A 13,165-nucleotide genomic window follows, 5' to 3' on the forward strand; every position below is an offset into this window, starting at 1 on the left:
CACTGCAGGCTCTGTAGGCATATCTGTCCACTTGGTAGGAGAGGTGCTAACGTACACCAAATATGCTGGAAACTTGAGTAAAACTTAGTGAAAGGAGAGAAGTGCCGCACACTCGGAGTTTAAAGCTAAATTCGTTATTGAGACGATAACGTTTCGCCCAGTCTGGCCTTCTTCAGATCGCATGAATTTAGCTTTAAACTCTGAGTGTGTCGCATATCTGTCAAACCGTTAGTCCGATTGATTTCAAACTTGACAGGTGTCTTGTTACGGGCAAGAGTAAGTGCAGTGCCAAGTTTGACGTTGTTTGGATAAGAAATGTAAAAGACATCATTAAATATATTGGTAAAAGAAGCACACGTTGGCTTTCTCCGGTCTTTTGCAACAACACGGCAACAAACACGGGTATACAGTGGCTATTCAAAATGACGTAAACATGTTGTGCAATAAATTGGCACTTGGAATAGCCCAATGTTTTGTTGCATCTTTCTACAAAATGGTTTGTCTTCAAAAGTTATTCAAAAGCCTTACAAAGCTTTAGGCTTATGTAATTTCAATCAGCTACAGACAACGAGTGGCAGACAGAGCGTGAGGTCACTTATCATTTGCCCAAACAAGATCACAGAGTGATGAATACCTTAGCATCTTTAGCTCTGAGAGACTCCTCACGGTGACAGTGACCCAATCAGTGTGAAAGGTTCCTTCTTTCCATGTCTTAATCATTTTGAGACGTGTTGCTTGCATCAAATCCCCCCACCCCACACACACACACACACACACACACACACACACACACACACACACCTGTAGTTGAGTCCTGAGCTGGGTGCAGGTGTGTTGCTCCTGGCTAAGTGTGTGCGTGAGGCGCTCTCGCTCCCTCTGGGCCTCCCGGCTCTGCTCCTGCAGCTGCTCCATGGCGCCCTCTAGCTGCTGCCTGTCCTGCTGCGCCTCCTGCAGTGCACTCTCCACAGCCTCCTTCTCCACACGCAGCTCCTCCAGCTTTTGCTGAGGGACACACACACACACACAAAGACACACACAATTATAAACACATAATAGCAAACAAACACACTAACACACCGGCAATTAATCACTTAACCAGCCATGTCCTGACCAGTAGACATGGCATCACTGAGTGGAGTTTGAAAATGACACTGGGTGAAAGGTTCACTGAAGTAATAATAATAATAATAATAATAATAATAATAATAATAATAATACATTTTATTTAGAGCGCCTTTCATGTCACCCAAGGTCACTTCACAAAAAAACAAAACAAAAAGGTTGTAAAATTATAGTCATCTCAAAAAAAATAAATTAAAAGTAAAAATAAAAAAGTAAAAATCAGTCAGTCAGTCAGTCAGTCAGTCCATAAGCCATCTTGAAGAGATATGTTTTAAGTGTGCTTTTAAAGTCAGTAATTGAGTCACAATGTCTCATGTAGTCTGGCAGTGAATTCCACAGCTTGGGGGCTATGTAGCTGAAAGCCCTCTCTCCCTGGGTGCTGAGGTTCACATTAGGGACATGCAGTAGGCCTGCTGAGGAGGATCTCAGTGAGCGGGCAGGAGTGTAGACTTCTAGGAGGTCAGTGAGGTAGGTGGGGGTATAATTGTGTAGGGCCTTGTATGCCAGGAGTAGGACTTTGAAATGTATTCTGTAGGCAACTGGAAGCCAGTAATGGTGTTACATGACTAGTGGATTTGGAGCCTATAATAATCCTTGCTGCAGAATTCTGAATTAGTTGGAGCCGATGGAGTAGCTTGTTAGGGATTCCGGACAAGATGGAATTACAGTAGTCAAGGCGCGATGTCACATACGCATTTACAAGGACTTCTGCACTCTGCTGGGTGAGCGCTGGGCGAAGCCGTGCAATGTTCCTTAGATGGAAAAAAGCACTTCGAGACATACTGTTTATGTGCGCACTAAATGAAAGTGTGTTGTCCAGTATGACACCAAGGCTCTTGACCTGGTTGGAGCAAGGGATGGTGCTGCCATCTATACAAAGAGTGAAAGGTTCCATCTTAGCAAGAGCTGATTTGGAGCCAACCACTAAGAGCTCAGTCTTACTGCTATTCAGCTTCAGGTAGTTTTGTGTCATCCACAAGTTTATGTCATGCAGGCAGGCAGTAATTGCAGCTGGAGGAAGAGTGGCAGTAGGTTTTGTAGATAAGTAGAGCTGGGTGTCGTCAGCATAGCAGTGAAATTGAACACCATGTTGCCTGAGGATAGTGCCAAGTGGGAGGAGGTAGATAATAAACAACAGAGGGCCCAACACAGACCCCTGGGGTACCCCTCTTGTCACAACACTGCTCTCAGACTTGCAACTCTGTATTTGTACAAACTGTGTCCTTCCAGAGAGATAGGAGGTGAACCACTGGTGAACGCTGCCCCGCACTCCGATATTGGCTAAACGTTCCAGGAGAAGATGGTGGGAGATGGTGTCAAAGGCTGCACTGAGATCAAGGATAATCAGAATGGAAATAAGTCCATCATCAGCTGCACAGAGGAGGTCATTAGTAATCTTAATCATGGCCGTTTCAGTACTGTGCATAGGACGAAATCCAGACTGGAATGGCTCGATGAGGTCATTGTCCTTCAGGTGATCCTGGAGTTGAGTTGCCACTATCTTCTCAAGAACTTTGGAGAGAAAAGGCAAGTTGGAAATAGGCCTGTAATTGTTGAAGTTGTCAGAATCCAATCCAAGTTTTTTCAGTGTTGGTCTGACAATAGCAGTTTTAAAGGATGGTGGTACAGTGCCAGAGAGAAGAGAGGTGTGAAATATTGATGTAATCATCAGCGCAATAGATGGCAGGCAGCTCTTAACCAGGCTTGTTGGAAGAGGGTCCAGCTGACAGGTGGAGGAATTGCACTTTTTGATGAGGCCACAGATGGTACTTTCAGCAGGGAGACTGAATTCACGGAGTTCATTGATGGAAGGTGAGCCCAGAGTGCTCAGTGAGTATGATTGTTTCAACTGAGTAATGGAACATTCTAATTGTTGGTGGATTGCCTCAATTTTGGTATTGAAAAAGTTCAGGAAGGCGGAGCAGCGTTCATCAGAGAATTCCTGGTGGGAGATGTTATCAGGTGGCTTAAGGAGACCATTAACAGTAGAAAAGAGAGCCCTGGTGTTTCCTTGTCCTTCACTGATTATCTTTGCATAGTATGATGTTTTTGCAACACAGAGTGCGTTTTTATACTGATGCAGGTGTTCAGAATACATGTCTTTGTGTACATTAAGACCAGTCTTTTTTGACAGCCGCTCCAGGCGTCGGCCCAAGGATTTCATATGCCGAAGTTCAGGTGTAAACCAAGGAGCAGAGTGCACAAATGAAACAGTTCGCGTCTTCATAGGAGCAAGTCTGTCAAGTGCTGTAGACATGCAGGCATTATAGTGGTCAACTAAATCCCCCAATGAAGTATTAAAAGCAGGGGAGGGATAAGTGGCAATTAGAGAAGTGAGTTCCTCTGGGTCCACCTTTTTAATGTTGCGATATGACATCACACGCTGAACCTTGGACTTCATGACAGGCAGATGGGTGTCAAACAGTACAGCTTTGTGGTCAGAGATGGGTAGTTCAGCAGTACTGATATTGACAGGCTTGATACCAGTGCAACAGACCAGATCTAAAATATGTCCTTTGTTGTGGGTTGGAAAGTCAACATATTGTGTGATCCCAAAGGAGTCAAGCATATCCATAAAGTCTTTTGTGAATGCATTAGAACATTTGTCCATATGTATATTAAAATTCCCCATCAGGATGACATTAGGAGACATTAAATTCAAAGCAGTAAGAACAGTTGAAAGTTCAGGAATAAACATATTTGATGGTTTAGGTGGTCTGTACAATACCGCAATAATGGTGGGTATGGGTCCTCTGAGTTTAACAGCCAGCAGTTCAAAAGAGGTGTGATCAGGCACAGATAGCGGTGTCAGTTTCACATTCTCGCGATAGAGCAGTGCGAGACCACCTCCCCTCCCGGATGAGCGGGCTTTACAGATGTAAACAAATCCATGTGGGACTGCTTGGTTCAGGTGGAAGAAATCATTGCACACAAGTGTGAGTGTGTGTGTGTGTGTGTGTGTGTGTGTGTGTGTGTGTGTGTGTGTTTGCTTGCTTGTTTGTCTACAGGTTTAATAATGAGCGTTGTGCTTTTATTAGGTGGCTGGAATGTTAATGCCAGAGGAGGCAGCAGCCTGTGTTGTGTGTACACTTCAGGTCTTTTGCTCATCTGGCTTCAGAGAAGAGTGGAAATACTGTACTCTCAGACAACTCAACAGACTTCACCAACACGGCTATTTAGTATACATATCTATTTGGCTTCATGGGGCCAATGTATGAAAGTGTGTGTCTGTGTATGCATATTTATTCCCTGGAGACAAGAAATGCTAGATGCTTAATAGGTGGCTATTAATTCTGTATATCGGGACACCTATGAAGTAGATCTGGTAAAAAAGTTCAATCACCGTTCCATATTAATGTGTGTGCATGTATGTGTGATGGTGTGTGTGCGTGCGTGTGTGTGTGTGTATGTGTACCTCAAGGAAGCTGGCTTTGGTGGTGACCACCAGGATGTCGGAGTTGGCGTCGTCCTCCACGGCGAGCAGCTCGTCCTCAGTGGGGGTTCCAGAGCGGAACTGGAATGGGGTGCTAGCGCCGCGGATCTCCCCTTTGTGACTCACATAGCAGAACTGGTAGAACTCCCCATCGTCATTAGGCACGTAATAGCCTACGCACACACACACGCACACGCACGCACACACACACGCACGCACGCACGCACGCACGCACAGATCAGCAGGAGCAATGGACCTTTGTGTGGATTAAGGGAATGTGTGCCTATAATGCTCAAGCTGAATTTAGTGTGTGTGTGTGTGTGTGTGTGTGTGTGTGTGTGTGTGTGTGTGTGTGTGTGAGAGAGAGAGAGAGTGTGTGTGAGAGAGAGTGTGTTACCTTGAAACACCACTGATCTGTTGATGGCCGTGCCCTCAGTGAGCTCTTCTGGCATGGGAGACCAAAGGAAGGTGTAGTAGTCCCGTGCAGTGCTCCAACCCACCTGCACACGCACACACACACACGCACACGCACACACACACACAGTGAGAGAGAGAGAAACCTAGGTTATAGTCATGAAAGTGATTGTGTTTACAGGCCTGAGTATCCTCAGGTGACCTTTGCTCTCTTTCAGATACACATACGCACCAACATGCACACATGCACACACACAAACACACACACGCACGTGCACGGCGCAGTCAAGTCAGGAAACAGAGATGATATAGCTAATCCTAGTGCATGAGTGTTTCCACCACATATTTTTACCTTTTGGTTTGTATGATGACAGGAACCCATGCAGGTGAGATTAGCTGTGTGTGTGTGTGTGTGTGTGTGTGTGTGTGTGTGTGTGTGTGTATGTGTGTTTGCCTCATGAAGCTGTAGGTTTGCGCGAGCGTGACTACAACTCAGTGGTGGCAGGAAGAGGAGGAAAAAGGTGAAAATTTTACACACGCTGCAGTGCGGAGCTCAATATGTCATTATATGCGCTTTATGTGTTGCTAAGTGAGGCCCAATGAGCTGACTGCTCCAAATCCATCCATAACCTCAGCCCTCAGCAGTAAACCTGTCACACACAATCACACTCACACCACGGCACGGCCAAACACACACACACACACACATATATATACACATCAAACACACGCACACACAGGTACGCATACACAAAACAAACACCCTCACACACACACACACACACACACACACATTTAGACATACACAAAACTAACACCCTCACACACACAATCATGCTGCACACTTGCAGACTTCAAATCAAACATAGTACAGTTCTTCATTTTACCAAGAGGAGAGAGATGGGGGGGGGGCAGAATGAGTGGCACTTCAGTATCAAGATTGTATTCAGAATATGGGGCGTGTCACCACAAAATGAGCCCAGTTTGACAAAATAAAAAAATGGGTTTATTGGATATTCATAATCCACAGACCTTAGGGTTTAAAACAAGGGCTCATGTGTTCAATTCTGTTTAACCAACCCAGAGATATTGGCCAAAATGTGAAGGCTATCCTCATCTCAGCAAAAAAACAAGTTTTGAGAAAATTAGCTTTAAAGTTTGTGAAGTGTAAATGAACGCAGCTTCTAAATGCTTCATACGTAGGCGGGAAAACTCATGAGGCATTTGTATAACTTGTGAGGTAGCCTATAATGTTCGACCAACTTCTGAAGACGGCAAGGACCAATCGGGTGCAATCTCTGTGAGGAATCTGGTCAGCAACAACTGTTTAGGTGGCTGTTTCTTCTAAATCTCTTGGTTAAAACAGAGAATTTCTGAAGAAATTTCTTCAGAATAATTACGAGTGAGGAAGAAAAATGTCAACTTTAGGCTATCAAAACTCGCCCTCTCTGCATTCAAATCGCTATATCTCGAGATGGATTTCCGCGACACTGGACTCATTTGGTCATGGCACGGCCCATATGAATATGCTTTTGAGTGTGTGTGTGTGAATCTGAAATCTGGTGAATCTGCTCCCTGATTACAGTGTTCTATCACAGCGTTCTTGCCAAAGCAACTTTGTGTGTGTGTGTGAGGAAGTGAGTGAGCGAGTTTGTGTGTGTGAGCGTGTGTGTGTGTGAGTGAGAGTGTGTGTGTGTGAGTGTGTGTGTGTGAGTGATTAAAAGAGTGAGTGCATGTGAGTGAGTGATTGAAAGAGTGAGTGCGTGTGAGTGCGTGCACATTTGTGTGTGTGTGTGTGTGTGTGAGAGGAGCTCCATAGCCGTGGGTGCTGCAGCTGTAAAGAGCAGGAAGCTGTTAGAGTAGCAACACAGAGACTCATTAAGAGTTCACACACACACACACACACACACACACACCTCATTAGCACAGGAAAAGAGAGGATCGGACTCTTGTCTGTGTGTGTGTGTGAGTGCCCATGTCCATGTGTGCATACTGACTCCGATAAAAGTTAATGTTTCTCTATGTACTGTTCAGCATATCTATGTGTGTGTGTGTGTGTGTGCATATTTGTATTCACATTGGTTAGGGACATGTCACGTACTATTCCTGAGAGCATGGCCATGTGTATGTTTGTGTGTGTGTGTAAGCTTCTGTGTGTATGCTTTTGAGAGTAAGTAAGTGTGTGTGTGTGTGTGTGTGTGTGTGTGATTTTGATAGCGTGACAACACAGTGAGTGAGAGTGTCTGTGTGTGTGTGTGTGTGTGTGTATGTGTTTTTCTAGCAGGGTAAACATGTGTGTGTGTGTGTGGTTTAGTGTGGTTGTGTGTGTTATGTGTGTGTGGGACAGTGAAGCCATGAATCACGTTGTGAGCCAGAGCAGGCAGTCGCTCTGACAGCGTAATTACACGCTGCGCTTGCCATCGCTACGGTAACTCTTACTGCATGTCCCGACACTCAGCTCAGCACTCCTGACGCATGTGTGTATGTGTGTGCAAATTAAAGCCTCTATGTATGTGCGTGCGTGTGTGTGTGTGTGTGTGTGTGTGAATTAAGCCTAAAGTGAGTTAGTCTGGCTTCAAAGACCCCCAAACAGCAAGCTTCAACATGAACCCCCACCCCCAAAAATCACACACACACACACAAATACACACACACACACACACACACACACACACACACACACACACATCTATTTCACACACGCAGCATCCCTCAAACTGCAATGATGGATCTGAGATGCAGAGGTGCTATTCGGAGTGTGTGTGTGTGTGTGTGTGTGTGTGTGTGTGTGTGTGTATAGTCAGCAGGGCCATCACCTGCTGAGGGAGTGTGTCCAGTGTTGCAGTTCCTCTCTTGACCACAAGGAGGAGCTGGTGGCTAACAGACAGGACTTGCAAGGGGGGGTTAAGTCATGCAGCTGGTATCTGGCATGGCATACAGACTCCTGGCACACAAACACACACACACACACACACACACACACTCACACATCTGTCAGCAATGCCAGCGGCACCTAGCAGATTTATGAGACCTCATCCCCACCCCCATGGGGTTAGTCCAGGATGCAGAGCTCTCCAGTATACCTGTGTCTGGGATCGTGTGTGTGTGTGTGTGTGTGTGTGTGTGTGTGTGTGTGTGTGTGTCTGTGAAGATCAGTAGGTGCAACAGAGTGTGTGTGTGTGTGCCGCTTTTCTGTGTGCAGTTGAGTGATTTAGGTGTGTGTGTGTGTGTGTGTGTCTGTAAGAGAGAGTGTGTGAGACAAATAGAAAGAGAAAAAATTAGTGTAGAATGATAGGGATGAAGGGAGAGATAAAGAGAGGTAGAGAGAGAGAGAGAGGTGTGTTTGAAAAGAGGTGTGTTGAAAGCAAGAAGTCCAAAGTCTAACATAGCCTGACATCATTCAGCACCAACATACTTCACAAAGGATCACATTTTACATGCACACACACACACACACACACCCTGCAGCTCTTTAACCCAAACACTTTACATCAGCTGGCTTACTGATGAGCACAATAGCTGAGAGAGAAAGAGAGAGAGGGTGGGAGAGAGAAGGAAAGAGAGAAAGAGAGAGAGAGAGAGGGTGGGAGAGGAGTGAGAAGGAAGGAGAAAGAGAGGGAGAACGAAAGTGAGGGAGAGAGAGAGAAAAGAAAAACAGGCAAACAGAAAGATCAAACTGAAACAGTAAAGAGATTTGCATTGGATAAACATGGGTGAGATGAAATGTCTCGCTGAATGGCAGCTGAATGTCTCGTGCTGCAGACCAGCACACTGGTCCTAGAAGCCAAAGCTAATGCTAACAAGGGCCACTAAAGGTAGCAGCAGACCAGCACATAGGCCCTGGGGGGCAATGCTAATGCTAACAAGGGGCACTCAACCTAATGCTAACACAGTGTGATTAAGCTAGCAGCAGACCAGCACACAGTCCCTGGGGGGCAATGATAATGCTAACAAGGGGCACTCAAGCTAATGCTAAGACTGTGTGATTAAGCTAGCAGCAGACCAACACACATGTCCTGGGGGGCAATGATAATGCTAACAAGGGGCACAAGCTAATGCTAAGACTGTGTGATTAAGCTAGCAGCAGACCAGCACACAGGTCCTGGGGCCCAATGCTAATGCTAACTCTGTGTGATAAAGCTAGCAGCAGACCAGCATTTACAAGCACTTGGGGGGTTAAAGCTAATACTTACAATGGGTGCTAAATTCCAAAGGGGCTAATGATAACACTCAGGGCTAAAGTAAAGTAAAAGTAACGTTGTGTGATAAAGCTAGCTGCAGCTTTCACTGAAATTAACATTTAAAAAACTGAAAGAATACAAAAGAGCTAACTCTGTTTTCACATCATATTTCACAAAGATGAATATTACCATTTCCTGTCTGACTGTTCCACCGGAGCACAACAAAGGAGTTAATGATCACAGGAGGAAAAACACACACACAGCTTTGATCTCACAGCACACACACCCCTACAAGCATTGCCTCTCTCTCTGACTCCCTCTCTCTGACTCCCTCTCTCTCCCTTTCTCTCCCGCCCCCTCTTTCTCTTTCTCTCTCTCTCTCTCTCCCTCTTACTGTAGAAGTATCCTCATGCGTGGCTGCCAGTGTGTGTGTGTGTGTGGTGTTTTATGCGCTCATAACTGATTCCGTCTGGGACAACTCCACTATACACAACCTGCCAAATCTCACAGACACATACACACAACGCCAAACACACACACACACACACACACACACACACACACACACACACACACTTCATAAACAGAGTTCCTCTGCAAAGCGAAGACCTCTCTCATGAACACACACACAAACACACACATACACAAACACACACATACACACGTCTGAGTTCATTGCTTAAGTCTCAGTACAGTAGTTTATATAATGGCGTGTGGACAGCCTCAAGCAGCAATGTCATCCCAATCCAATATAAACCTGTGAATGTGTGGTGCATGTGTGTGTGTGTGTGTGTGTGTGTGTGTGAGAATGTGTGAATGTGTGGTGTGTGTGTGTGTGTGTGTGACCATTGCCATCAGTGTGTGTATGATTGTGTGCGAGGGTGTATGCGAGTGTGTGTGTGTGTACAACTAATTATTAAACGGTCTGCATTACCAGAGCTGTCTGTGTGTGTGTCTGTGTGTGTGTGTGTCTGTTATGTACTATGTGTGCAGTGTTTCCTATACATTGTCTAATCTGTGGCGGGCCGCTATAAAATCAACATCAACAATTGTTGAAGGATTGTTGTTGGCACATAGCCTAGAAATCTAGAAGCGCCACCTAGCGGCAGCAAATTACATTTGCTGCCAGGGCTAGTCTAGCAACTCTCCGTTTGCTTGTAAGCTCCAGAAATCGAAACTTAATCAGGCCAATGAAATCGTGTATAGAGTCGTTAGGTGGGCTTAACATAATGATTGATGGCAGAGTTGCAACGGTTTGGCTTGAATTCCCTGCTACTTGAAAACAAATAAGATGGATGTTGCTGCATGCTGGCGAACAGTGTGACACGAGTTAAGCTTTTATTAAAGTTGGCAAACGTTTAAACTAGCCAACTAGCTCAGCTGGTGGGAAATGCATGTGACTCATAGCGCTGCCGCTGTCCTATTGCGTGCAGAGGGAATTTGAAAGACAACTGATTATCCCGCCCCTCGGACTGAGCACTGCGAACGGTGAGTGCCCAGACCCTACATTTTAATGTGGGTCTGGCTCGTCAGGCTAGTTGGCACAGAAACATTGCTAAAAATCCGCTTAGCATCGTGACCATGCTGCGCAAATTTGTTAAAAACTGCTGCATTCAAATTAAGTCTGCTAAGGTCTTATCACAACATAGTAAATTGGGAGGTTTAAACTAAGTTAAGTTATGCAAATCAAGCCGTATCTCTAAGCTAACGTTAGAATACTGTTTGGATGTCGAGCTTAGCATGCTTAGTTACAGCTGCTTGTCAATTTCGACTAGGCTACTCGTGCAGGGCTCCACTTAATTTATTGACTCTGACACTGGATGTATGCAAAATCCCGATGTAAATGGAAAAGTGTTTTCCAAGACTCAAAAGGGCTTGTCCCAAGGAGAAGAAGTACAAACCTTTATTATAACTACCTACATAGAAAACATTATGAATTACATCCACACATATCAGTTGCCTTTGAACTGTGTTAAAACTGCAAGCCTTCCTCTCTCACGTACATCTCAGGGCTCTATCATGACATTCTAAAACGCATGGTCACTGGAGAAAAGCTTATTTAAATTTAGTGGGATGTCTAGTCCACATTGGGAGTGTTTTTGTTATTAAATGTTGGGCGGATGGCGCAACAAGACATTCCTAGGTTCCTTAATCAGTCATGGGTGTGTTTTGGCCGTAACATCATTTAAACCAATGAGAATCGGTCATTCCCTTTAACAGTGAGCAGCGCAATTTTAAACAGCTCATCAGTATTTTCATAATCAGCAGCGCATTTGTAGAAACCTGCTTGCCCGCGAGACCGTATGGAACAGGTATTCCACTACACTATGCTTTACTAAAACCTAGCAGAGTATAGCCTACATGCATTTGCACTCGTCTATTATTTGAACAGTTATACACAGTTAAGCCTATTTTATGCTTAATTTATGCTAATTTTAACTTCTCGTCGAGACGACGCAGACCGCAAGGACTGCAATTGGTCAACCCGTCCTGTGTGTTGATAGTCGGTGTTTCAAGCAGCCTACTGTGGGGATTAGCAACATGCTAGTTCACTGACATAAGCTTTGCAAATAAACTCAGACATATTTTGGTTACAATGACGGGGTTATCCGTTTGTATAGTGTCTATAGCCATGCCTACTGGTTTGCGTTTCAGACTTGTTACCGGAGGGTTGCCGGTTCGAACCCCAACCAGTAGGCACGGCTGAAGTGCCCTTGAGCAAGGCACCTAACCCCTCACTGCCCCCCGAGGTAATCACCTCACTGTTACCTCGGGGAGGTACACATTTATGACTTTAGTGTGCGCATGCAAAATCTGCAGTTAAATGTGCTCGGCACTTTTTCACCAAATATACCTTCATATGATACAGATGGCCAGTCTTCTCAATGGGCATAATCATTTGTCCTGGAAACATCTATCCAGCAGCCTGCACTGCCAAAGCCATTCATCCTTTACAGTTCATGAACATGCACGCGCATGCACACAGCGTTATTAAACTCCCATTAAACTCATAAAACTCTTGAAAGTGCAAGGTTATAGATCTTGGCAATGCATGCTGATACTTCACACGTCTCAGGCTGATCTCAGAGGAGCAAACACAAGGAGCAAACACAAGCAGCACTCAGACGCACGCACGCACGCATACGTCTCAGACTGATCTTAGAGGAGCAAACAACAGCAGCACTCAGACGCACGCACGTCTCAGGCTGATCTTAGAGGAGCAAACAACAGCAGCACTCAGACGCACGCACGCACACACACACGCACGCACGTCTCAGGCTGATCTCAGAGGAGCAAACAACAGCAGCACTCAGACGCACGCACGCACGCACGCACGCACTCGTGTGCGGCACCTTGAAAATGACAACGCCGTCTTTGGCATGCAGCTTCATGAACTGCATGGGGGTGAGAGAGCGCGCAAATGTGTGACTGTTTTCTGTGTGTGTTTGTTATTTTATTTCTATTATATTCTATTTGCATTTTATCATAATACGTTATGGCTTCTCTCCTGTATGAACAATTACACTTCTGCTTTAATTGCAATTTCTGTTTTATTGCTTTTAATGCTGTATTTTATGTTTTAACTGCATTTTCTGTTTCACTGTTTTGAATTTAGTTGATTTTTGTCTTTTAATTTATTTTTATAGATACTGTTTTTATGCCGTTTTATTCTATTTTTATTTACCTTTTAACCTACCGTACCTTATTTTTATACTCTTTACACATTGTAAAACACATTGAGTTGCTCTGTGTGTGTGTGTGTGTGTGTGTGTGTGTGTGTGTGTGTGTGTGTGTGTTGTACCTTGAAGATGCCAACCCAGTCTTTGGGGTGCGGCTTGATGAACTGTGTAAGGGTGTAGTGGCACTCAAGGGCGGCGTGGGGCAAGTAGCTCTTCCCCACGTTCTGGAAGATCACATGAGCAAAGTTTGACGTTTCCATGGTGCTGCTGGCAGAGGGTCGCTCCTGATGCAAGGCCATTCTTTTAGGCAGAGGAGAAGCCTACAAACACACACA

At 45.1% G+C, this 13,165-nt stretch overlaps 2 protein-coding genes across 8 annotated transcripts in view; one reads left to right on the forward strand and one right to left on the reverse strand.

Moving 5' to 3' along the window:
- Nucleotides 1-6,669, forward strand: part of jazf1b (JAZF zinc finger 1b) — a 41,782-nt gene extending 35,113 nt beyond the window's left edge. The window contains exon 6 of the transcript XR_006034519.1: nucleotides 6,654-6,669. The gene's annotated coding sequence lies outside the window, so the exon portion shown is untranslated. The remainder of the gene's footprint in view (nucleotides 1-6,653) is intronic.
- tax1bp1b (Tax1 (human T-cell leukemia virus type I) binding protein 1b) overlaps nucleotides 1-13,165 on the reverse strand; it is a 32,072-nt gene that overhangs the window by 12,683 nt on the left and 6,224 nt on the right. For all 7 annotated transcript variants that reach the window (XM_042106313.1, XM_042106314.1, XM_042106316.1 and 4 more), the window contains 4 exons: nucleotides 12,953-13,150; nucleotides 4,953-5,055; nucleotides 4,538-4,728; nucleotides 802-1,002 (listed from right to left, as the gene is read on the reverse strand). In XM_042106313.1, coding sequence (XP_041962247.1) covers nucleotides 802-1,002; nucleotides 4,538-4,728; nucleotides 4,953-5,055; nucleotides 12,953-13,129 — 672 coding nt within the window. In that variant the 5' untranslated portion in view covers nucleotides 13,130-13,150. Of the gene's footprint in view, nucleotides 1-801; nucleotides 1,003-4,537; nucleotides 4,729-4,952; nucleotides 5,056-12,952; nucleotides 13,151-13,165 lie in introns of those variants that run through there.

The sequence above is a fragment of the Alosa sapidissima genome, chromosome 10 (assembly GCF_018492685.1).
Source record: "Alosa sapidissima isolate fAloSap1 chromosome 10, fAloSap1.pri, whole genome shotgun sequence".
Lineage (NCBI taxonomy): Eukaryota > Metazoa > Chordata > Actinopteri > Clupeiformes > Clupeidae > Alosa > Alosa sapidissima.